Here is a 23942-nt window from a genome sequence, read left to right as displayed (position 1 = left end):
CAATAAAAACCACTGAATAAGAAGGTGTGTGGTAGTGTACATATAAACAATTTCATGTATTTTGGTGAAATGCCCTACGACGGACTGGTGACCTGTCCAGGTGTCCCCTGCCTTCCCTCAGTCAGCTGGGATAGGCTCCAGCCCCCCCGCCACCCTAATGAGGATTAAGCAGTGTATAGAGAATGGATGGATGCATTTTGGATAAATGACATAGAATGTCCTGTTGCTGTGACACAACTGTAATAACTATGATGATTAAAGGATTGTCTGCTTGATTCTGCTTTGCTGAAGTGGAGTATTTCTTAGTTTCTTTGATTCGTTATTCCGTGTAATATAAAATGACTGATTCTCAGAAGAAGCACTGGATCTCTGAGCTGAGTAACTACGCGTTGGTGAACAACAACGAACAGCTTTAGTGTGGAGTACTGAGCGCATTATTTTTCTTTAAATTTGTCGAATAATTCCACATTTACACCTAACCTTTCTGAAAGGTTGGTAGCTGTATCGCATGCTCAGATATTTGATTCTTTATTACCAATAAAGCCAATTTAATCCACTTTCTCCCATCTGCCATATTTTGGTGTTCGTGTTTTTGCCTACAGCAGTTTGTAGATGGTCTGCCTCATTATTACTGCTTTTTATGCTGCATCTTACCTTGCCATCAGTGATGTACTTGCAGTTGATCTTGAGGAACTTCTCTGTGAGGGCCTCTTCCTCCTCGGAGGTGGATGACACCACTCTGGACTGGCGCAGAGCTGAGAACACTGGAGGGTGAACACCTTCTGGTTTAGGGGGGCCATCAGAGTCCTGGAAGAGCGTGGATGGTAGAGGTGTAATTAGGAGAGGCAGCATGTGTTAGACTGCTTTTATACTCTTTGATTTATCACCTGAAATTAAGGCAGGACTCTTCTGTGTTGACAACAAACAGAGAAAAACAGGACGAATGCAGCTTCCAGTTACCTGAATGATGACTCTAAAAACCATAAAGCTGTACTGTACTTTATTCTGGTGCATATATCTTGTCTAAATCAACCAAACAGAAAGCTCAGAAATAATAAGCACAAGAGAACAGGCATAGCTTGGTTCACTTGGTAATACGTGGTGTAACTAATTTGCGTCTCAGTTCATCACACTAATGCGACTCTAAATGTATTATCTATACATAAACAGATATTTTCTGCACAGCGGGACAATCAGATTAAAAGACACCCAGTGAATAGTCAAAAGAACGCACCTCCTGTGTGCCTGAGCTTCGCAGTGGTAATTAGGAGAAAAACATTCATACGAGACCGCAGCTTTCATCGAGGTGCACAACTTGATGTGTAGTTAGTGTGATTTCATTAGAGACCAACACATCCTTCAGTCAAGGGCAGGTTTAGAAAGTTATGAATTGGATCCAAGGGATGGAAAGGAGCACTGACAACATTACTTTTTCAGTACAATAAATTAAAGCCAAATAAAATATAAATATTTTAGTAGGAAATAAAACCAATAAAGAGCAGAGAACTACAACTTCTAACAGTCTGCAGCCACAGACAGATTATAAGACGATGGGTTTCTGGAGAAGAAAAGCCCTCCATTCCTCCTAGAAACGTTCAAAACCCCAGAATGAAACAGACACAACCGTGAATAGTGCAGCTAATCTTGTGTCTACTTGCTGTGTTGCTGTTTGACCTCTTCTTGATGACTGTTTGGGGTGGTTTTGCATCTCATCGTGGTCATTTTATGCCTTTTTCACCTCATGGCCCTAAGCCAGCGCACAGCAGTCATGCTCAGTAATTCCTCAACGATACCTATTGCATTCTGCAGAACATCTACTTTCGTCATGCATTTAAGCAAAGGAAATTCATGCACTAAAACAAATGTGGGCATATCTGTGCATGTGTATTGCTGCATTCTGTATTGTATGAAGACTAGAAACCAGTTGTATGAGGCGTGGAAAGCAATAATAACTCACCAGCTGGAAGAAACCAGTGATAAAGATAAAAAAATTAAAATAATATACATCTACAAGCATCCAGTATTCTTGCCTTAATAAACCAATATAACATTAAGGGCTGTAGTGATAACCAGCAGATTTGTTAAACAATGTACTCTAGATGACTTACACACATGCTATTACCATAATGAATAAAAAATAAAATTACTGTCCTCCTAAATTCAACTTCTACCGTCTGTCAGATTCCAAGAGCCAAGAAGGAATTTAAATTATGCCTCAATCATGTTTGGTAATTTCTCCAGTATGCTGACGTCTACATACAGTACAAAGATATTCTGATACAGCTTCTTTATCTATGCCATGGGAACTGTGCAGTCTGCCACAGACGGTGTGTGTGCTAGGCTGGAAACACGAGGAGTGGTGGCATTGGTGTTTCTACCAGTGGCCTGTTGCCATGCGATGACTGAACCACAGGGAGAGACTGATGGAAGTCTGCGCACAAAGACGACAGTTGGTCTGAATGACCGAACAACAGTCTATAGGATGAAGTGTCTGTGGCACTGAGGGCTGTGGAAGGAGTCAGAGTGGATGTGGAGACCAGGAGGAGTGTTTAATATGAGATAGGGATGAGGAAAGAGAAAAAAGAGAGCAGGAATAACAGAGGAAGCAGAGGATACAGTAGCTGCTGGGGAGAAATAAAAAGAAAAGATAAAGAGAGCTGTAGGCAATGGAAGGCCATGATTGGAGTGGGGGCAAGGAACAAACAGGAAAAGCAGGGCAGAGAGGAGTGTGTGGGAGGAATCATTGAGGGGGGATTTTGACCACGAGGGGAAGGCGTCAAGAGCCGGTGGAGAAGTGAAGAGCAGTGAAGAGCTACAGTAGCCGTGAAGAGCTTAGAGAAGAGAGCCGGAGCTCATAACAACTGTCTGCTGTCCTCCTGACACCCACCCCCACGCCTCCCCCTCTCAGTCTCCCAGTGCAGTCGACAAACAGCCTGCAGCTACTGACCCACACCGACACAAGCAGCCCAGACACCGGCAGCCTGGGAAGGCTGAGGGGGCCGGCCAATCTGTTACAGCCAAAACAAGCTTCTCTGAAAGAGGAGAGCAGAGAGGCACTGAAAAATGGGTAACGGAGATAAGGAGGAGGAGTAAAAATAAAGAACCACATCAAAACAACAACAAAAAAAGCAGGTTCTCTGATCTGTGACAGCATCTACTATTGATGGCTTTAAGATCTGACGCCCAGCTGCTGAAGATGAAGACTGCGTGTAGGTATTCATCCAGCTTGTCATCCATTTCAACTCAACACGCCTCACCTACACAACTCCACTACATCGCTTCACTTTTCAAGCGAGTCACTTCCCAGTGACTCATCCAAACTGGCCTCCGTGTTCTGAGGTTAAATATGAAAAGCACAGCAGACTTTCCCCACACACAAGAAAAGAGAAGAAGAAACATGCCTCGGATCCACCTGGGCGCACATGTGCAGCACACACCTGGATGGAAATGAGCGACTACAGATGTCCAAACACGTCCTCCTTCAAAGAAATGCATCACAAACAGAGTCTTGCATTCCCTGTGATTAAATCTGGCACATCTCTGAAAAGGGTGTTGTGTGTTGGCAACAAAACAACACCCATCGCACATCCCACACAGTCCACATGAGAGACAACTGTCAAGGCACGCTTGCTGTCCATCAGCTGAGAGTGGCTGCTCATACGGCAGCACAAAGTGATCGGTAATGATATGTCTCTCTGGTACTTTGCCAAATTATGACTCGTTGCGATTGTATTTGCACATGATGTTGCTATGTGGGCTGACAATCAGGAAATACAATGAAAGGACTAAACAGTGAGAAAAAGTTGGCCTGTTTAACTGACTGCCAATGGTGACATATTGTCAAAAGCTGACAATCTGTCCTTTTATGCAGCTTTTATTGTGAAATCCTTATTAATAACTGGCTGACAAAACAACAACAACACTTTGCTCATCGTTTCACCAGGTTATAGCCTATGGAGTCTCGTGAAGTTGCTGTGATTACTACTGCTACGAAATTTATTCCGTTTTTCTTTTTTTTCACAAAATCTGCACAGTCATCAGCAGTCATCACCTGGCACATCTGACATCCAGCCGAGCTGCCAACTCCTTCCTTCCCCGTGGTTCCTCTCTGACTACCTGTCTCCGTGCTTCTTCCTGCTGCACGCTGCTATTGGCTGCTTGTTTTACTTTCTCAGTCCAACACTCCACCTCCAGCTGTCTGCCTCCTTCTAAACAGTACTTGTAATCTCACTTCTTACATTATAAATTGCAGTCCTCTTTGACGCGCTGCATATAAACACAGATTCGCTCCCCTCATCCCCTCGCTGTACTCCAAACTGAGTATCTTGCATGCTGTCTTTGTTGTGTTGCAATAACTGTATGTTCATCATAAATTGGTTTTAAACTAAATGTTATTTAACAGCACTGACTGCAAAAATATGGTACTCTGAGATTGTATTTGCAGCAACACAGGCTGGTTGTTTCAACTACTAGTAGCCTTTTCAATATTTATCTGTCACAGTTAGCTAGCTATTTCAGTTGTTTATCCATTACTTTTAGCATCTGAACTAGTTAGCCATTACCACTAGCTAACTAACAGTTCATTCATTACTTTAAAGCTTTCAACCATTTATCTTTTAGTTGTCTATCCGTAAGCCATAGCCTTTGGACTATTTACTTAGGATTTTCGCTACTCTTTTAGCTTTTTATTGTTTCATTTAGCTTTTTAACCATTCAGCTATTAGCATTTGCTAACTATTTTAGCTGTTAATCCATTATTTTTAGTGTTTTTTTTAACCATTTATCTTTTACTTTTAGCAAACTATTTCAGTTGTTTATCCATTACTCTCAGCCTTTTAGCTATTTATTATTATTATTTTTAGCTACTATTTTAGTTTCTGTCTATTATTTTAAGCTTTTTTAACCTTTTGTCCATCAATTTGTAATAATTTATACTTTTTTCACTGCTTTGAACATATTATAGCTTTACTGCTAAAATTCTTACACAACCAATTAAACAGTCTACCCTCAACATTCCCATAATTATCTGAAATGTTTAAGCATTACTTCAAGCCATAATTATATTATTCTGGGGTCACTTGTTAATTAGTGTTCATTTACTGTTTAAATATTTCAGCTGACTGAATATATGGACATGCGGTACATTTTTAGATCAAATTGTAATTTCATTTCCTTCATTAGTAGGTTAAGTTAATCTTTCTATCCTGAGGTACAATTAAACCTTGTGCGTAATCAATGCGTTAAGGTATTAGCTAGCTAAAAGTAGCTAACTAACACTAAACACAAAAGACAGCTGAAAGATCAATACAGTTTTAGGCTATGGCATTTAAACCGGCACCACTCAGCCAAAACCACTTCATATAATTGAGGAGAATATTGCTTTTCTGCTTTTATTCTCCGATATATGACCAGTGTTTGTCCTGCACTTGCCTCGAAGGCATCCAATATTTTCTCAGCTGGTTGCTGGAGTGTAGTACCTGGAGGGGTGATACTAAACTCACCTGGTCTTTATTATATCCCATATTAACCCTCAACTTCATCCAGACAGTCAGGATAATAAGGCAAGGCAACAGACAGTGGGGAAAAATATGAGTGAACTCAGACAACCTTACAGAAATACCCTATAATGCAGACAAACAGGCTTTATTTGAGGTGAGCTGTGACGTGCTCATGTCCTGAAGTGACCACATTCCACTCAAGAGTCCTGGAAACAGGACTTTTTTCTTCCACATTGAGTGAGTGTACGTAACATCAAAGGGAGAGAAAGAGCACAGTGCAGCATAGTGGACTGGCTGCTGCACCCAAATCCAAAGATGAAAGAGCCACTGTGCTGGCTTCAGACTGAGTAACGTCTGAGGAGGGAGGATGGAGGAACTGGACGAAGAGAAAAGATGAGGTGAAAAAAGAATGAAGTGGGGGAGGGAGGGTTGCTGGGAAAAATACGGCCTGACGTGACCACCATGAGCTGGTCTGAGGGTTTCCAGGAGGTAGCACGGCAGTAATGTACTCTACAGGAAGCTGACAGTGATGCTGGGGACAGGAGATGAGTGCAACAGCGTTAGATGACAGCTTAGGTGGGGCTAACAGAAATCAGTACCCTTTAAGCTTCAGACCAATATTTCTCTCCTCACCCAGAGTTAAAAGTAGGAGAGGAAAAAAATCTAGAAGAGGCTGTGGCTTCTATAAAACATGGGTTCTATTCCGGCCTTAGTGAGATACCCTGCACTGATACACAAACATCAGAAAGAACAAGAAAAACATCTGGCAGATAAAATCATTTTAATAATGATGCATTATTTTGCATCTGCTATGTAGGAACAGATAAATAGATAAAGATGTTGGAGGAAAAGTCTGCAGGTGCATCCTGGCTGTGACCTTGACAGTGACACATGAAGAAACCAAAAATCAATCCACAGCTCCACCTTGTGGGCATGGCTACGTTCTGCAAGAGGGAGCACACAATGGCTGAGATTCATCAAACGCCTGAAGCTAGAAGTCCTCAAGTACAATCTGTACTGTTGTTCGTATCATGCAACATAACAGGACACCATCACACTGTAGCCAGTCAGATATCACACTGCAGCCCTCATGAGCTGATATTCCAAAGCTGCTGTACTTGACTGCACGGAGATCCTTTACAAATCACCCATTTTTAAGTTGAAGATTTACACTAAAACATAGCAGGCACAGGAGGTACTGGATTTTTAGAGATGGCACCAGATATACTGGTAGGCTAAACTGGTTCTACTTCCTGTAACGCTAATTTTAGATCAAACCCCAGAAGGAAGAGAGGAAGGAAGGAAGGAAGGAGGGAGGCAAAAGCGTTGCCAAAAGAGGAAGAGACAGAGAAGGTCACAGTAGTAGCTGCACCGCCCGGGTGAGTAAGTGTGTGTGTGTGTGTGTGTGTGTGTGTGTGTGTGTGTGTGTCAGTATATGCACAAGGAAGGTCTGGATAGGACAGAGAGGACGTGCCTGCCCACACAGATGACCAGAGACCAACCACGCCAGCGAGCCGGTAGCTGCCAAATAATCCGACGACAGCGAGACCGCCAGCCGGAAAGTCAGCCAGCTATCCATGTACACACACATGTACATATTCACAGGCACGCACGCACACACACACACAGACAGACACAAACACACTCAGATCTAGTCAGACAGCCAGCCAACGATCCATGCCTGCAAGATGTGTTACTTTTTGCTGCCAATACCAGCGGGCCAGCAGGCAGACCGAGAGCATGAAGACACTTCAGAGCTGCCGTATCTGGCCTTTAGCTCCATCAGAGAAACACTGAACAATGGAAGTGGATGCTGAAAAACACTTTTACCTTCCTTACTGAAGCATGAGCACTGTTGTAAAGCAAGTGCATTAAAGCATGATGGCTTCATTTTTAACAGCAATTCCAAACAGACTTCATGTGACACCTGTTACAAATAACAACTCTTTCTCATCTAGTTTCTTATGAATAGTGAAAATTAGTGGAAATTAGTGAAGGCTACTCATTCATTCAGTGGCAGATCTGCTCAATTTTGCCACTTTGGAACCTGATAAAGGAAGTGTTTGTCTGAAGTCCGTCACGTCCAAAAATTTTAATTTATCGACCATGGAGGCAAGAATGGTAGCAATGGATGGGTGGAACATGATGTGCAAACACTTTATAGTTCATACACATGCTGTACAATGATAGGCGGCCGCAAAATCATTTCATTTTTTTCCTTATGCATTAAAATGGCAAAAAACAACTATACCAATACCATATATTTTGTTGCATTGTTTATCATTGAAACGCATTTTTCAAACAAGGTTCAAACCCAGAGAAATGCTCGTGATGCTACGTCACTTTTTTCACTGTACTGGTGAATTATATTTCCTTTATCCAATCATCTGTAGCCGGGGAAGCACAGCAAACACCAGATGATACACAGAGAGTGCAGAAGGAAGAAGAAATCAACAAAGTAGTTAGCTAGCCATTCTGTGGTTTATTTCTTTTTACTGCTTGTAGTGCTCACTCGTGATGGATCAGAATTATTTTAGCAAGATTTCTATGATCATATAAAATAATATGCTTAAAATAATCATACGGGGTTACTACACAGCTGAGTTCAACACAACGCTGGCTACATGTTTAGCTGCTTAACTAACAATACTGACTTTGACTCTCAACATGTGCTACTTCTTCTTACCATGCACCCTTATATGCAACTGCTACAGTTACACAGTCATATTATAATATATAGCTTCATTTAAAGCTCCAAGCTGATAAACAACTGGCAGGAAAATGGCATTTCTTTGAAGGGTGATTGCATCAGAACCAGACTGAAAAATTCTCAATGTCTGCAGAGGTTGCCAAAAAGAAGACTTTGATGGAACACTGGATAATACCACGGCTATTTGACAGGGGTCACACCACTATGCTTAGGCGAATATTTTAAAGCATTAAACAGGTAAGGGTGGTGGGGCGTGTAACAATAAACCATCAGTAACTGGTGGACGATGTGCAGGAAGGACTCAGATCAGCAGCGGCTCTGACTTGTAACTTTGAGGACTAAAAAGATCTACTGCTAATTGTGCATCTTCAGAGTCCATGTCTTGACAGGTCAGAGCTGTTTTGGTGGTAAATAAACCAGGGTGTATTAAACCAGGGTGGTCATAATGCTTTGGCTCATCAGTTTATGGGTTTTTGTGGGTTCATGAAGCATAAAACTTTGTGAGGCTTCACAAAGACAGATACGTTTTTAGTTCTAATGTAAATGAATAATAATACTCTGTAGCAGCATGCTATGTTTAATGGCTTTGATTATCTGAACATCTAACAGCCTTTTTAAATGTCTCGTGCTACATCTGACTCTTATTATATCCTAATCTCAAAGAGAAGCATCTGAAACTAGCTTCTCTTTAGGGCACTAGTCTTCATCAGGGTTACACCAGCTATTTGCTGCCTGCGCTGCTATTACCTCCCAGAACCATTCATTTTGATAATATCCTCATTGAGATGAGCGTGCCGAGCACCAAAATAGGCTCGTAATTAAAAGATGCTGGGGATTCTGGCGAAAAAAAGAAAAGGCGCAGAGCGAGTTATTAAGGTCCTTCCTGTGGTTTAAAATCAAACAGCACCTGGATGCTGCATCCTTCTACATAACTATCAGCTAACACACACACACACATTGGAAGGCAGACAGACACACACAAACATGCAGAGTTGACAGATACACACACACACTTTCACACACACTTTCAGACACACACAACGCCTCCACAAACACACAAACAGAGCTGACACATCGGGTGAGGTAATGTTCCCTCCCTGCTAAGTTCCAAGCACACTTCCTCTGCCTGGAATAATTGCTGCCTGGCTGCTTGTCTGGGAGAGCGAGCTGCTCCGTTCATTAGTTGCTCTAAATATCAGACACGGCATCACTTTTAAAGGCTTAATTTCTCTGCAGTCACAGCCCCTCTCTCTGATCCTCTCCCGTCGAGAGCCGCAGAATATGCTCCTGTTCTCACAGGCAATGACCTAAATAGATAAGTAGTAAATGAACGGGGGCCTTTCTTTCGGAAACCGTGAAGAAATTAACGGACAGGGATGAGGGCAGACCAGAGGGAGAGGGTGTCTAAACTCAAGTGGAGCGGCAGTGGCAGCAATGGCGACGGAGACCCGCAGTATCCATTTTCTTGCAAAAGCAGCAAAACCAGACCTACGTTTCCATGGAGACCAGCAAACAGTCATGTTTCTTAAGGGACCACTGGGCTTCCAGCGGAGCTTAATGATTGGCTCATTCAGATGCTGCAGACACAAAACCCGTGGGAGATGGCTCACACTGGCGGTCTGAAGAGCTGTGAGGCCAGGATGTGCGCGGATCACTTGACCAGACGTGAAGCCGCTTCAAACAAATTACAACCATCCTCAAGCTTTTCTACATGTCTTACGACGAGTGAGAGGAAATGTGATGTGATGTAGATCCTTATGTCTCAGCAAAACAGGGTGATGCTGGAATGAATGGGATCCTGAACTGATTTCTGCACGCATGCAGCACCCTAGTTACCCACATTAATGTCATGCATCTCCATCTCTCTATGAAGCAATTACAACATAGAGTGAAACTAAATTGCTGTCAACTTGGATACTAATTAAGAGCTCAGAATTTGCACAGACGCGTTCTCTAATAGCCCCTTTCACATGCACCTTCCTGCGTAACTACTCTAGTCATTTTACACGTCTGCCTCATGTTTGAAGAAGGACCACAAGCTGTTACTTCCTCTTTAGGTCAAGCATTAATTTCCATGAGCCACATTAAAAGGGCATGCACAAGATGAAGGTAAATAAAAAGGTCCTTCTATAACTGCATGCTACAGTTAGTGAGAGTTTTACTTATTTATAGCTACTTAAGTGCATGTTATGTCAAATTCTGTAGCTATTTGTCAGAGCTAATGTTGAGATAGTCAAATATCTATACTTGGGCTGAGAGCACATGGGTTTTTGGACACAGTGGGAAGTACCAAAACAAGCATCTGTTGGGCGGGAAAATCTGGTTTACTTCATGAAGTCTAGAACAGTCAGTAAATAGTTTTGAACTATTTTTTACAATGGAATCTAGAAAAACGCTTAAAGAGAAAACTGAAAAAGTTAAGTCTTTTTTGTGTTTTAAATCAATAACACATCGGTCTTATACATTTGACACTAAAGTACGGTAATAAATAAATAACATGATTCAGTATTTGTTTCATTGATGAAAGAAGGAAGTTGAAAGTTGAGATATTATCATGTTGGCCTGCTGGTTGTAGGTTTATGTTTTCATTTATTACTCCTCCAAGGAACATGACAGTTATGTCACAATTAGCATACGTCTGTCCGTCCGTAACTTTACTCAAAAACAGATTAACGGATTTGGATGAAATTTTCAGGGAAGGTCAGAAAAGACACAAGGACCAAGTGATCAGATTCTGGCAGTGATGCAGCTTATAGTCTGGATCCACAGATTTGTTAAAACTTCTGTATCATTGCCAGATAGCGGCATGGTGTCACTGTAACCATGACAACAAGAGAACACTATGTCAGCTGCTTGCTGATGATCAATGATTGTGATCCTACTACAAATCCACAAGTGTGGACTTACTGGGACTTGTCCGTCAGAAATGATACGACTGAGCAGCCTTGGCGGAGTACTGCGGTCTCTGTGTGCTTTTCTTCTTTTAATTTTCTACAGCCCATGTACAATAAATACATCGCACAAGCTCACATTTCATGTTTTGTACCAGAGTTAACTATTTTAATGCTATTTAAATATTTTAACTGCTTTTTATGTGTGCTTAGGATCACATTTCGAGTTCCTGCATCTTAGCTGTCCTTACATCAAGGACAATAATGAAAATATCTGAAGGTTTTAGACTTTGTTGAGTGACTACCATTTTTGAAGGTATTAAATGCCATCCTTCTCAGAATGTCAACTACACTTAACCTGCATTGACTGCAACATTAAATCCTCTCCAGCATTGAAAGTACAATGGACAGAACATGCGGGTTATCTGAGCTCATGCACTGAAAGGAATAATATTGTAGCTTCACAGTGACACACAACAGAATAGACAGCTATTGTTGGAAAGTAACGCACGTCCTTGTGCCTGACTATATATGTATCACTTCTTGTCCTGTGCAGGGAAAATACTAGGGAGGTTTTATTGGCACCTCTTGTTGTCTTTTCTGTCCTTGACAGCTTCACACATCATCCTGGATGTTCACCTTTAGGCCAACAATGAACGGAGCTCTAAAGCGTGACAGCACTGATTGAAGGATAAATCTGTATTTATGTGTGGTCTGTAAATGTATGGTGGTAACAGAGAGGCAAACAACTAGACTGCTTTCAGTCCAGCTGTGTGTACACGAACAAGCACCATAAGTGAGTGGTGTGTATGGTAATCACGAGTCTAAAGCCCCTTTCAGAGGTTCACTCTCTTCTGCTAATCTGATGGAATCTGAACGTGTCGGCTTCTGAATGAGCACCACGCTCACTTTTCCGACAGCAATCTCAGACCCAGTAAAATTCCCTATCACTTTCAACACGACACATGTCTGAAGCGCATATCAACACATTAACGGAGTCATGAGCATACTTCCAGCTGTGTGAAGTGATTTAGTGAAGGCTTTTCCACATGTTAGAACCAGTATTGGTCCAAAAACATCACAGCGAGTAAAAGACCCTGTTAGTCATTTGCTTTGCTCCATTCGAATAAAAAATAAAAACAGAGTAACAGCACAGATTACGACAGTAATGAATGTATTTCAGCTTATTCACAGCTGCCGGGATAGATTTATTTTTCTGTTGGTGAAGTAGTCTCAGATTATCATTATGTATTGAGAACATTTTGAGTGTTTAGGAAACCCTAATTAAACTAAGCTATTATTTGTTAAGGGCTGCACAGTGGCATAGTGCTTAGCACTTTTGCCTTGCAGCAAGAAGATCCCCGGTTCAAATCCCGGCCTGGGCCTGGGATCTTTCTGCATGGAGTTTACATGTTCTCCCTGTGCATGCGTGGGTTTTCTCCGGGTACTCCGGCTTCCTCCCACAGTCCAAAAATATGCTGAGGTTAATTGATGACTCTAAATTGCCCGTAGGTGTGAATGTGAGTGTGATTGTGTGTCTGTATATGTAGCCCTGTGACAGACTGGTGACCTGTCCAGGGTGTCCCCTGCCTTCACCCGAGTCAGCTGGGATAGAGTCCAGCACCCCGTGATCCTAATAAGGATTAAGCGGTGTATAGAGAATGGATGGATTATTTGCTAAGTTTTTTGTTTACTTTTGCATTAATACCTATTACACATCACTTGTCCATGTGTGCCATGGCTGCGAGGAACAATTACAAAAAAAATGACCCAAGTCTGAATGACAGATTGCCATCGCTGTAACATTGATGAAAGCAGATATGTAACATATCCCATGTCTGAAAAGGGCTTAAGGTCTCATGTCTGCATGTAGGGTCTAAAATGAATGACTGAGAAGTGGCAAAATGAACCTTGGAGCACAAATCAATCAGTCACCTGCTTCTGTGACAAGTAACTAGAGATGACAGCATTCAAATGCATTTTTGAAATATACATTATACTTCATATAGATATCAAATTTTCTGAAAGACAATAGTGAACTCTCACATTAACACTCAAATAAAAGCAAAACATTGGCTCTGCATCAGAAAGCATTTCCATCTTCTTTTCTCCTCCTGGGATGTCCAACATTAGTGGCAGTGAAGGGCAGCAAACAGCAGCTATGAGGCCACCAGAGAAGAACAAAAAGGAGCCGAAAGACCAATAAGATCTTTAGCTTGTATGTGTCAAGTTTTAGATCAAAATTCAAACATCTGAATATGATTCTAGACGTGGTTTTTTTTCACATTTTCTGAGTGAGTAAGATGGTGTGTCAGAGGTGTGGTCAACGTACCGTCACCTTCTCTAAATCAGCTTCTGAGGAGGTGGGAGACAAGGGGCTGATGGGACTGAGGGAAGGGGAGCTTCCGACACTGGAGACGTACTCGGGATCAGGAACGTACAGAACCTGCAAACACAATCCATGTCTGTATTTACACAGGCACTGCCTTTGTGCAAACATCACACATGCACGCTCACACGCAAAGGTACAGACAGTAGAGAATCTCTCTCACACAACCAGACCACAAGTTTGACAAGACAAATAACATGAAATCACGTGAATAGCCTAATGCTATTGACAAGATAAACAAAGAGAGGGAAAGTGACGATCATGAAGACAAGTCAATTTAATTATCAACTGAACACTGAAGTAGCAGTGATGTAATGTCAAAGGGAAGACATACCTTCAATGTAGTTCTATTTATTTTGTTTAATTATGGGACTGCAACTAGTAATATGTTATTTACTGCTGAAGATGTTGATTCTTGATTAATTCATTGTCTTATTTCTAAAATGCTATAAAATGTTTTTTTTTAAAAAGCCACAATTCCTAAAGCCAACCATGACATTCAATTGCTGGACAAACCATCTACAGTTATCTAATAGAGATGTTGTGCAGCACAGTCACAAAGGAGGTTATTGTTAGCAGTTTAATGAGAAGTTGGCCAAACTGATGAGCTCTAACATGCTTATCTGTTTTTTAATCTGAGAGTTGGACGACAAAATCCAGTGACTTATGTCTGTATGCTAAACATGAAGCTCCAACCAGGAGATGCTAGCAACTAACGGGGAAATCAGCTATGTGAAAAGCTATTAAAATTGTTAAAATTATCTATATATCATGTTTGTTTAATCTGAACAAATATTAAAGCACATAAGTCCTTGTTATATGTGGAGTTATGCACTTGAATACTATTATTAAATTTTTAATTTTATTTGGCTAGGCAAGCCATTTTCATTCACTCTGCTATGCTAAGCTAAGCTAAGCTAACTGTCCTCTGGCTATACAACAACAGATTTAGCCCACAGACATGAAGAACAGATTTTCTCATCTAATTCTCAGCATCATAGCCAATACGTGCATTTCCCAAACTGTTGTTTTAAGAGAGGAGCAACCCAGGCAGCCTTTCTCCTAATTTAGCTCATGATTACAAAATAGAAAATACAGGAATTGGGAAAGTATCTCTGTCCTAGTTTGATATAAAAGGGGTTCCTCTACAGTGACTACATCTGTCGGGACTTTCAGAATCGCCGAACATGTCCAATCTATCATTTTTAGATGAGAATTTTTTGGCCTGTATAAGGAAGTCAGGACATGAAACATCAATCTAGCTACAGTATTAGGGTTAAAAATGTGTTTATTTGTGTCGTGATATAACTTCTGTCTCAGCTATGGAAGAGGAGGAGAGATGATAATTCGGTAAGTGCTCTCCACACCCCGCCGTTTGGACGCAGCTCAACTCAGCATTGTTTGAGAGAGAGGGAGGATGCCAACGGGATTGGTGTATGTGGCTCATCTCCATTCGACCGGATTTGATTTGATGCCAGAAAATACAGAGACAAAATATAATTTTGGATGTTTGTCACTTTCCCCCATTAAAAAAACAGATTTAGAATTTGGGTCTATTGCTGAAAAAAGCAACATCAAAGCCAGGGAGGCTGGCAGTCTGTCTGGTGGGCTAAAGATGGGGAGCTTGTGTCCTGTTGTCGGAACTGAAGCATCCCCGGAAGAATTTAGGCATCACACATATTATTACACACCTTTCTAGAAACAAAATAAATCCTACGCAATGAACTGCATCCTAATCGGACAAGTGACTGTAATTAGCAGGCAATTAAAGTGGACATACAGGGAGTAGGGCTGTGGTTAGTGAGTCAGTGAGTAGCTCTGAGAAAGTAGGAGGATAAACACATGCAGATTGTGATGTTGCCTAAAAACATTGCATTTCCAATTTTTGCGACTAAATGCAGAAAATGTTTAGTGACTGTGCGATAAAGACAAGCCATAGAGAATGCAATATGAACTGTCAAGAACAAATATTACCAGATGGAGCAGTTAGTGGGTGGCTGGAGCTATGAGGTTGCTAAAGGACAGTGACAAAGTGATGCAGTTTTATATATCAGTGAGGGCGTGCACGGCGGTTCACACCTGGCCAGGCACCACTGCTCTGGAGAACAGCTTGTTCAGCTGAACCAGCTCGTTGGGTGTGGTGTCAAACTTGAGCGCAATGCTGTTCAACGTGTCCCGCGATTCCACCTGGACCACAAAACAAGAGAGAGGACACAAACATCACACTGCTGCTTCGGCTCAGGGCATCTCCTTAAAGCTGCACAGGGAAGACTTGAAGATGTGACACAGGATGACAGACAGAGAGAGCGAATCTGAGGAGCATAGTTGTGAAATGATTTCTTCATAGGGTTTAATATGGCTTGTGTGTTGCATGTTAGATTTTGGGATGTTATGCAGATTAAAGCTGTCAGCTGTTGACCAGAAATAGATTCCCATGGGAGGCAATGCTGCTGGGAGAAATTTGAACTGACATGAATGTCAGCAACAGTCTAGTGTTATCTTGTGAACCGCTTATGTGGCAAGATTTACATTTTCTTCAATTAAAAACACGAAACACTATTTTGCGTGTGCAAAATCTGAGGCTACAACTGAACCAAAATCATTATTTTTATTATCTATTCATGCTTCGACCATATTTTTTAGTTACCTTTGCCATCTACAAGCTTAGAAATCACCAGAAAATAGGAATTAATACCTTGGCCCTGAGGCTTGAAGCTTGATTGGTCACTAAGCTCTCCATAAACAGTTCCTTTCCCATTGCTGCTTAAAAATCAACTAGTCACAGTAGATCTGCTTCTTTGGAAATGTCTGAATGTTAGACCTAAGGTTGTAGTAAAGTGATACTCTGTGGAAGGCCGTTTGTTATAGTTCAGGTGATGTGTGTCAAATATGAAGTAATATGTTAACCTTTTTTATTAAAGCATGAAACTTAGTTCAACATTTTGAGAAATTAAGTCACTGCAAAAATGTCTTATTGCGACCACAGTGGCTATTTTATATTTATTTGAATCTTCTGCTAAGCCTTTGCAGATCGGAGTCATCTTGTCAAATGTTATTTTGTTTTTTTCACCACATACATGGTGTTATACTACCCTTTAAAAGTTTGAGTTCACTTAGAAAGGTCCTGATTTTTGAAAGAAAAGCATTTTTTTCAATGAATACAACACTAAATGAACCACAAATCCAGTGTAGACATTATTAATGTGGTAAATGACTATTCTAGCTGTAAACAGCTGATTTTTAATGGAATATCTCCATAGGGGTACAGAGGAACATTTCCAGCAACCATCACTCCTGTGTTCTAATGCTACATTGTGTTAGCTAATGGTGTTGGAAGGCTCATTGATGATTAGAAAACCCTTGTGCAGTTATGTTAGCACATGAATAAAAGTGGGCGTTTTCATTGAAAAAATGAAATTGTGTGGGTGACCCCAAACTTTAGAATGGTGGTGTTTGTATTCTGCATCATATTTTATGAACCAAACATGACAACACAGAAAAAATGACATCTACCCTTATGTTTTCTTCATCAACCATGACAATATTGTAAAGAGTAGAACAATGAACAATATTCAAGATTCTGTAAACAACTCAAGTTGAAATTAAGACTGTCCCAATAAGCTTTATTCATTTATTTATTTACCCCGATCTGATATAAGATGTTTAAAATCTTGTATTTGCTGATTCCGAGCAGATTTGCTGTAGCACCCGGTTGCACCACCAGGTAGAGCCTCCTACTATTTAATACTATAGTGACCAACAGGAGAGGAGATGTGGAGTTCTGTATTGGCAAGCAGACAGCATTCGTGTGGTTCAGCTAGCAATGTAAAGTTTTCTGTGTTTCCTAAAGACCTCTGACCAGTGCAAATGTGTCGAATCAACTAGGAGTAGGAGTAGCATTCCCGTATCCTCGTGAGACATGGAACTATGGCCTTTGCAGCTGTAACACGTTTGAAGCTTAAAACAGCAGTGTCAACAGAGGTCAAATGCCCAGTGAGCTCAATGTGTACTACAAACTAGTTATTGATTAACAATGCTGCAGTTTTTAAGATTAGTCAAATTTAGGACACCTCGGTGAGAGCAGACATGAACAAAGAATCAGGCATTGGTTAATGCTGATAGAGACTTTTTAAACTTTATCTGGATATCCTTAGTTTAAATGAATGTATCAAACACAAAGTTTTACTTCAAAGTTCTTCATCAGAGACATGTTTGAGTGTTTTGTTCTTAAACCTATTTCTCACTCTCGCTATCACAGTCTTCTCCATTTTCACACAGAGCTGTGCATCTGGCAGCTTTTCATACCATTTCAGAGTAAAAGGAGAGACTAGCTTGGTGAAAGTGTTGACCACAATGGGCTCCAGTCACAAAGGTCCAAACAATGTGTTTCTTAGTCGGCATTTCCACGTTGTTCTTGGCTGGAAAGTGAAGGAGCTCTGGTTGTGTTCATTCAGTTGAAACCGTTTCTTTGTGGTTGTCCACAAGCAAAATACCAAAACAACATCAAAAGCTTCAACTTCCAGACCCATTGTTCTACCATTGCACCCACACGAAAAACATCTCATTACTCAAGCAAGCATTTGGAAGCAGAAAAAAGGATGTTTCTCCATGCAGCAGATGCAGAAAAAGATTTAAAAAGATCAGCCTGAGCAGTGTGGACACTAGGGGTGTAACGGTTCACGCGGTTGTATTCAACCGTTTCGGTACGGCATGTTTGGTTCGGTCCACTTGCGCACCGTTTCGGTTCATATTTCATATTATTTTCTCTTCAAATTTATGACTAGAGTGATCTAAGCGCTCCGTCGGGAACTAAAGTCCTTAACGTGTTTTCACACGGACGCTTTAGAGTGTCGGACACCACTTCTTGGTCGGACATCACTTCTTCCACTTCTTGAAGAAGTGGAGGCGTTGCTAGCAGGCGTGTTAAATGGCATCAAACTTGAGCTGGAAGACCCTCCCAGCTCACTACGCTCTCCTGTTTGGGAATATTTTGGTTTTCCTTTTACAGTTACCAATGGACAAAGACAAGTGGATAAAACCAAAGTTGTGTGTCGGCACTGTTCCACGGAGATCGGGTATGCTACAGGAAACACGTCTAATATGTTAATGCACTTAAAACGGCATCACCCGACAGTAAATGTTACATCAACAAGAAAGAAAACCAGCTTGGTGCAAACACCGATAACGTCTGCTTTTAAACAACCTCTAACACGCGACTCTGACCGGGCCAAAGCAATAACACATGGCACTGGAGTTTTTATTGCCACGGGACTACGTTCTTATTCACATTCTTTTTCTGCCTTTTTTGTACCGAAAATTAACCGAACCGAATACTCTAGGAAACTGAACCGAACCGAAATTACATTTTAGTGTACCGTTACACCCCTAGTGGACACAGATATTACACTCCTTGACACTGCATATGTCAGAGCTGAACAGTGAGGATGGAGCTGCTGGTGGTATTTATTCTGACAGGTACTTCAGATATCTACCTCCCCACAACATTACAAAGTCTCTTTAGTTCCTGAGCCATGATGCAAAATACTGAATTTGGGTAAGTCAGAAAGGAAAATGGCCTCCTCGCCACTACGAGGTCTCTGAAACTGTTTAGGGCTCAGACTGTACAACTGTGCCAAGATTCATGCTTTAATGAAAAGCTAAACATGACTTTCACATATCACCTGGATTAATACATTTAGTATAATCAAAATCATTTAAGAAATCAAGTTTATGAATGCCCTAAAAAGCGCATTGTCTACTCAGCTAACTAGCTAGCATCATACAGTAGTACCTGAATATTACTTTCAAGACCAAGGAGCATTTCACAACGCATAATTTTGTAGGGTTACAGAGAAAAATATAAAGTTTTGTTATTAAAAGTACATTCACTGTTTATATTTCCACTCAATTCATATTCTAGCTGTGTGATGCTAGCACATATCAGCGTGTAGGCTAACATTAGCAGCTATGTTCTGGGCTTTATTATTGTTCTGTCCTGTTCTCTTCCAGCATCAAAAGTAAAACATGTAGTTTGAAAATACAAACAGTAAAATATAAATATAGTCAGAAGTATGTAGGCAAAGCAAGGATTATACCAGAAGGGCTCGTACTAAACTACTTTGCAAACATGGACAATGCTGTTTGCATATTTACATGTATTCAGCTGGTGAGGGTACCACCCTGCACCAAAGGCATATTTCAGACCCTTTCAGACAATTCACATATATAAGATTTTAAATGAATTGTACTTCTGATCAGCTCTTGGAACTAACTTTTGTTTTTGCTTGTTGCTCCTGTTTTATACAGATCTGTCTGAAATCTGCCTGTTTTCACATGCAGCATGTTCACAAGTTTGATAAGCACAATAACTTAATTATTTTCTCAAACGTACAGCTCTAAATTCAAAGACTGCAAATATATAAACCACAGAAAAGCAGCCAATCCTCACATACAACTGTAGACATTTTTTGTTTAATCAACACCTTCAACAACTAACTAGCTGCAAAAAAAGGAGCAGTATTTGCTGGTTGTAAATGATTAACAGATCATGTGTGCAGTGCAGTCGTGGCTACACCCTGTGCTCAGCTGCAGCACCCTGCAGTGTGACACAGGTGCGTCTGCTTGTCTCCACCAGTTAAAATCCACACAACAGTGATGTGCTCCACGTGTCTGAACTAGTTAAGCATCTAACATGCCCACTGGGATTTTCTTTCTTCCAAGTAAGGATGACAACCATAACAGAAAGCGCCTGCGTGTGGGAGCAATGTGGTATAAGGAAAAAAATGAGCTCAGGGGAGAGAACCCCTGAAAGCCAGACAGGCAGTGCTGACTCTGAGCTGTGCATAATTAGGACAAGATAATGGCTCTGTGTGTTTTAGTGCAGCAGTCATGGGACTGCCTTGGTCATTATCAGCATGTGTGTGTGCAAACAGTCTCACAAAGACACAGCAGAATGACAGTTTCTCCAAATTCTTGGCATGACAGATTGTTACGAGGATATTCCTGCACAGACAGACAGACAGGCTGGAAGACAAACAAGCTGGAACACTAGTAACACACAGTGACTGGGTGAGGCAGTCACACATGACATGGTAAGGAAACATGTGTGACACTGAGGGGAAGAAGCAGAGAATATGGAAACAAGTCATTAGCAACCAGCAAATGCTTTCACAGCACTGACACGGACTCCAAAAACACACCATTTTGTCTCCAGGTAACACCTGACAGTTCTTGTGAAGTGAAAAACAGAAGCTATTGCATCGTTCACTGTATTAAATGACATCAGGCAGAAACTGATGAGAAAGAATCCTTAGCAAACTCATAAAATGGAGAACTGAAGTGTGCAGGAAATGGGAGGGATTCATAATTCAAATATTTAAGCAACACGGAGTGTACTTGATTTAGAAAGTACAACAGAGCCAGTTTAGGATCCTCCCCAGAACCCGTCTCTCAGAGGTAAACAAATCAAGCACTCATCAATTAGCACAGTTTTGAGTATCTTGAAGAAAATGGCCGAGGGAGATGAGGAATATAGCTGTGGTAGGTTTCGTGTGACGAGAAAGGCATGATATCCTCTAAAGGGACATTTTCATATTGTACAGTCATCTCAGATGTGCAGTTCCTCAGCAGAGCAGAAATCGCTGTTTACATCTAAATAAAATCTATTTTACTCACACAGGTGAATAACTAACAAGAACAGGACATCAGATGTTGAAACTTGCCAAAACCCTGCAGAAAGCTCTGGGATACGTTGGCTCTGTGTTCCACTTAGATCCAACACTAATCCCTTTTAAATCAACTTCAGCGTATACATCTGAGATTTCACAAAGATGTTGTTTTAAATGATTACTAATCGTGGTTATTTATTTAAATTGGTTACAAATCTAAATGGATTCTGGGAAACACTAATACCTGATCCCATTTCCATTCATCCCTGCCTCATTCCTGAAGAGACTATGGACAAAACAAGACCAGTACAGGCAAGAAGAGACACAACAACTCTGACACATCATTTCTGAGGAAACCTTCTTAGTATAACTGACAATAAAGTAACATGAGAAAAACAGCTAATGATGGCAGAAATCCAGTAGAAACAGCTAGTAAAGACTAATCACCATGAAAGTTAAGTGACAGTAATACTGCTGGGTCACTTGTTTTGGCTCCTCAGCACAGCTCATTAGCTTTTGGAGCTCAAGTGTCTTTCTTGCCGTCCCTTTAATGAGGACCGGCCTGTGAAGGTAGGATTAGACAAGTGTGGGCTGTGAGTGAGCTAACCGAGGCCTTGTTGTGGGCTATGCTGGGTTTAGATGCCCTACCCTCTGGGGGAACAAACTAATCAGAGCCGAGGTCAGTCATGCTGCTGGGATACAGTCCCCCTGACTCAGCAATGTGTGGCGCCCAACAATGAACAGAGCAGAGCGGGGTGCTGGGTGCAGCGTGGTCCGGGTGCAACCGGGTGCAGCGTGGACCGGGTGCAACCGGGTGCAGCGTGGACCGGGTGCAACCGGGTGCAGCGTGGACCGGGTGCAACCGGGTGCAGCGTGGACCGGGTGCAACCGGGTGCAGCGTGGACCGGGTGCAGCGGGTTTCACTGTAAGCACACTGCAGGTGATGCAAACCTTCACATCTCCTTTACCCTTCATAATCACCATTAGTTAGATTAACCTCCAGGTTTCATCGATTTTAACGTGCTAACTGAAAACAGCCGATACTTCACACGTGTAACCTTCTGTACATCCAAACATCTATTTTTGCCCTGAGAGATCTCCTTGAAGGGTCAAGTGGAGATACACAATAACAGCAGTCTGTTGAGCTGATTCAATTACCCAGCTTGATTAAATGGTAATTTGATCATTTTCAAAGAAACAAATCAAATTAGAGAGCATCCATCTTATTTCAAAACACTATTTGATACCCTCACAATTTCACATTGGCCAGATTTAATTCAATGATTTGATCAAAGTTGAGATTAAGATAAATGGAGGCTTCACAACAACATTGGCAGTGAATACAGAATGAAAAACGAATGAAACTCACAGACAGCAGCGTACCTATGAGGTGTCAAAATAGGTACATTTTGAATATGTGAATAACATCAAGAAGTAATTTCAATGAGACAACCACAAATAAGAAGGTGTGGCTGCAATGCGTATAGGTTTTAGGAAAAGCAGAACCATAAATTTTGCTTTCAATGTACAGTTGCCAATTTGTGGTTATCCATCTTCAGGCAGTGCTTGTTCAAAATATGTATTTGGGTAGTGGTGTTAAAAAACATCCTCCAGTGAATATCAAGTGTTTTACCTTGTTAACATGTCCATACGGTGTTTGATATGTTGGAGGACACACCATGAGTGAAAACAGAAGCCACTGGCATGCCTGAGGATTTTCTCATTGAAACTCCAACATACTAATGAGTGTTTAAAAACCACAGATTCAGACAACCAATTTTCAGGATGTGGTTTTCCATCCATTCATGAGTTTGTTTCTGGCTCTAACATGCCCATCTGAACGGCCTGTCCTTATGCAGTCTTGAGTCCATTTACAGAGTTTAAGCAGAGTTGAAAGTATTATTATTATTATTATGAGTTTATTTAAGAAGGGACCATGTGCAATATTAAACAAAAATGTTTCCATTTGATGTAAGCTGGTGTGCTCGAGCATCAAGTAGGGAGAGGTGGGTGGAGACAGCCTTTATTTATCTGCACTTTTTAGAGGTGTACAGCATAGAGGTACATCTAAACCATTATGAGGCAATTATTTTTACTGAAAAAATCCCTTTGTAATATGTACTTTTACCATACAGCGGTGAGTGTTTGGGGGTTTAGTCAAAGACTGGAGGGCCTTAAACAAATATCTCAACATATCAGTGTTAACATTGAGAATGTCATTCCGTTACATCTGTTTATAAAACTATGCTAACTGTGTTCACATGCATGTAAATTGAGCACTGCCTGTAAAAGAAAAGTGTGGTTGTAAAAATGGTAATATTTGTTGATTATTTAGCTGAGTACTCTGCAACGATTATGATTACTGATAACTGTTTGGGGGAATAAAAATGCAAAGTTTGCTTCACAAATAGGAGTATTTTGTACTTGTCTGTGGTCTTAATGGGTAAAAAACTGAATACCTGTGGATTCTGGACTGTTTGTCTGGAAAAACAAAACATCGGCTACCTTTGTTGAAGGATATTCTAACAGTCATTTTCATTATTTTCTGGCATTTTGTAGATAGAATGATTAATTTAAAAATAATCTGCAGACCAAGCAAAGAAAAAAATGTTGTTTGGAGTCCTTGTCTTCATGTCCCATTATTGGTGATTAGACAGCAGGAATGTAGAGGCGACGAGTCGACTTCGTGGCCAAAATGCTCTCATCCAACCAAATTCTCATTGGTCTGACCATCAGTTGCCTTACAGGTTTAACGGATTACTTCTGGCAGCAGGACAACATAAACAT

At 41.1% G+C, this 23942-nt stretch overlaps 1 protein-coding gene across 1 annotated transcript in view; it reads right to left on the bottom strand.

Moving 5' to 3' along the window:
• oxr1a (oxidation resistance 1a) overlaps positions 1-23942 on the bottom strand; it is a 208169-nt gene that overhangs the window by 21891 nt on the left and 162336 nt on the right. The window contains 3 exon segments of the mRNA XM_051956854.1: positions 655-807; positions 13432-13545; positions 15568-15675. Coding sequence (XP_051812814.1) covers positions 655-807; positions 13432-13545; positions 15568-15675 — 375 coding nt within the window.

Source organism: Acanthochromis polyacanthus, chromosome 12, assembly GCF_021347895.1.
Source record: "Acanthochromis polyacanthus isolate Apoly-LR-REF ecotype Palm Island chromosome 12, KAUST_Apoly_ChrSc, whole genome shotgun sequence".
In the NCBI taxonomy this organism is placed as follows: domain Eukaryota; kingdom Metazoa; phylum Chordata; class Actinopteri; family Pomacentridae; genus Acanthochromis; species Acanthochromis polyacanthus.
The sequence above is the reverse complement of the archived record's forward strand: the minus strand, read 5'-3'. Positions and strand labels throughout refer to the sequence as shown.